At 45.8% G+C, this 2,352-nt stretch overlaps 1 protein-coding gene across 3 annotated transcripts in view; it reads right to left on the bottom strand.

The window, feature by feature from the left end:
• Window positions 1-1,432, bottom strand: part of LOC109966518 (uncharacterized protein C12orf29 homolog) — an 11,753-nt gene extending 10,321 nt beyond the window's left edge. For all 3 annotated transcript variants that reach the window (XM_020611389.1, XM_020611387.1, XM_020611388.1), the window contains exons 1-2: window positions 1,015-1,432; window positions 80-197 (exon numbers count right to left, since the gene is read on the bottom strand). In XM_020611389.1, the coding sequence (XP_020467045.1) occupies window positions 80-197; window positions 1,015-1,050 (154 nt within the window). In that variant the 5' untranslated portion in view covers window positions 1,051-1,432. The remainder of the gene's footprint in view (window positions 1-79; window positions 198-1,014) is intronic.
• Window positions 1,433-2,352: the final 920 nt, after the last annotated feature.

Here is a 2,352-nt window from a genome sequence, read left to right on the forward strand (position 1 = left end):
AGCTCCAACACTTATGAAGCAGAGAAAAACACATTATTATTGCTACTGATCACAGTCCAAGCTATGGCAGCTCACTCACCTTTATAAACAGTGACATAACAGCAGGTGCCATCTAGTTTTTCTGTAGCCAGTGCATGGCCAATATCAGCTTCCAGAGCAGCAGGGTCCACACTTTCAGTAGCAGCAACCTGGACTTTCTGCAGCCAGACAGATGACATACAAGTTTGAGACAGATAAGTGAAGAACAAGGTTTCACTGTTATTCCTGTGATTATTATAAGAAACACCGTTGAGCCACTTTTGCCCAAATGAATCATTCAGCTATAAGATATCAACCAGATTTTTGATACAAGTCCTGAAATAAAGTGATTTCTTCTCATTGAGTGCAATACTATGCTGTGATATTTAGTCCCCTTCCAGCAACAATCTGCAGAAATCTTTATGGCTGAGTCCGTCTGCAGTGTTCTATGAATCTGGAGTTGGAAAGCAGCTACTGGAAAATGTAACAGACCAGCTGGAATGAGTAAACCAGCAGTGCTGCAGCCAGCATTCATATGACCCGAGTCTCCTTACAAACACATCAAGAGCATGAAAAATGAAAACAATCTCACTGTTGAGCATATGACACCGAGACACTGCCCTCCAGGATGAGGCTCTATGCAATGTTGGGACTGCAAAACTACATTTACGGGATGTTTGCATCTGTGATAACACTTATTTGCCAGGTATTTATCTCTCGGCTTTGCAAAACACAGCCAAGACCTCCATGTGGTCATTTCATTAGAAACAACTTTTAAACTGAACGGATGGTGGGGAATGGAGCAGGGCCTGGCTCTTAAGCTAACGCTAGTGACGATAAGGAAACAGGTTTGAAGCTGGTCCCTAGGTCCTAGGACCGTCCAACACCCTCAGCAGACAAACGCCGTGTTCAGGTGCAGCCAGGCTGCTGCTCCATGCTAGCAGCACTTTGGTACTGATCATAAATCAATGGCTGCTGTGTCGCAGCACCGCTCACCTGGCCGTCTCGTTTCTTCGATTGTTCTTCTTTCATCTCGGTCAGAAAAACACACGGTATCTTCTGCTGAACAGCCCCCAGACGTCGTATTGTGGCTGTTTCTGTTAAGTTCCCCACCCCAGATGTCCTCCAGACACGTTAGTCCCTTTCCCTGAGCAAAGCGGAAATTGAATGTTCAGCATGTATATGGAGCAGATTGCTGGTCACGTGAGTCCTTCTTCTTCATTTTTTTTCGGTTGACAAACAATGAAGTGGCTCATTAGCGCCGCCACCACCCCGTGTCTCAGTCTAACAACACAATTCTTGTGTTACAATCTCTAATATCAAACTTTTAACAATTATTAATCATTACTATGTTTTATATGTGAAATGTCATTTTAATGCAACATTACAGACTTTTCAGATTTTATTTCCTAAAATACTATACAACACCACTCAGATTGTTTTTGTTACATTTGGACAGTAAAGCATGTTATCAGTTTTAACATGCCCCCCCCCTTAAACTGTGGATTAGATTCTCTTTATTATGCTCAAATTACAGCCATAATGTTTTTCTCACCAGGATGTTAAAAATTAAATATTTATTAAAAAAAATAAAGCAATAAATGAGCATTAATGTTTTTTGTTTGCTGTTTGATTTGCAGTTTGATTAAATTCCTGGTCCATGGATGGTGACGGTCCTGACGAGAAGATTGGACTGAGGCAGGTTATTTGTCAAGTTATGTAATTTTTTTTACATAAAAAAAGACGGCGCCATGTCTTCCGATGAGGAAGCAGAGGCTGAGGGCTCAGAGGTGGACTCATCCATCACCCAAGCTGAAGTCACTGAGGTAGTTAAGAAGCTCCTCGGTGGCAAGGCACCGGGGGTGGATGAGATCCGCCCTGAGTACCTCAAGTCTCTGGATGTTGTTGGGCTGTCTTGGTTGACACGCCTCTGCAACGTCGCATGGCGGTCGGGGACAGTGCCTCTGGACTGGCAGACCGGGGTGGTGGTCCCTCTTTTTAAGAAGGGGGACCGGAGGGTGTGTTCCAACTATAGGGGGATCACACTCCTCAGCCTCCCCGGCAAAGTCTATGCCAGGGTACTGGAGAGGAGAATTCGACCGATAGTCGAACCTCGAATTCAGGAGGAACAATGCGGTTTTCGTCCTGGCCGTGGAACACTGGACCAGCTCTATACCCTCTTCAGAGTGGCAGAGGGTTCATGGGAGTTTGCCCAACCAGTCCACATGTGCTGCGTGGATCTGGAGAAGGCATTCGACCGTGTCCCTCGCAGCGCCCTGTGGGGGGTGCTCCGGGAGTACGGGGTCCGGGGCCCTTTGCTAAGGGCCACCCGGT

This window comes from Monopterus albus, unplaced genomic scaffold, assembly GCF_001952655.1.
Source record: "Monopterus albus unplaced genomic scaffold, M_albus_1.0 scaffold112.1, whole genome shotgun sequence".
NCBI classification, from domain to species: Eukaryota; Metazoa; Chordata; class Actinopteri; order Synbranchiformes; family Synbranchidae; genus Monopterus; species Monopterus albus.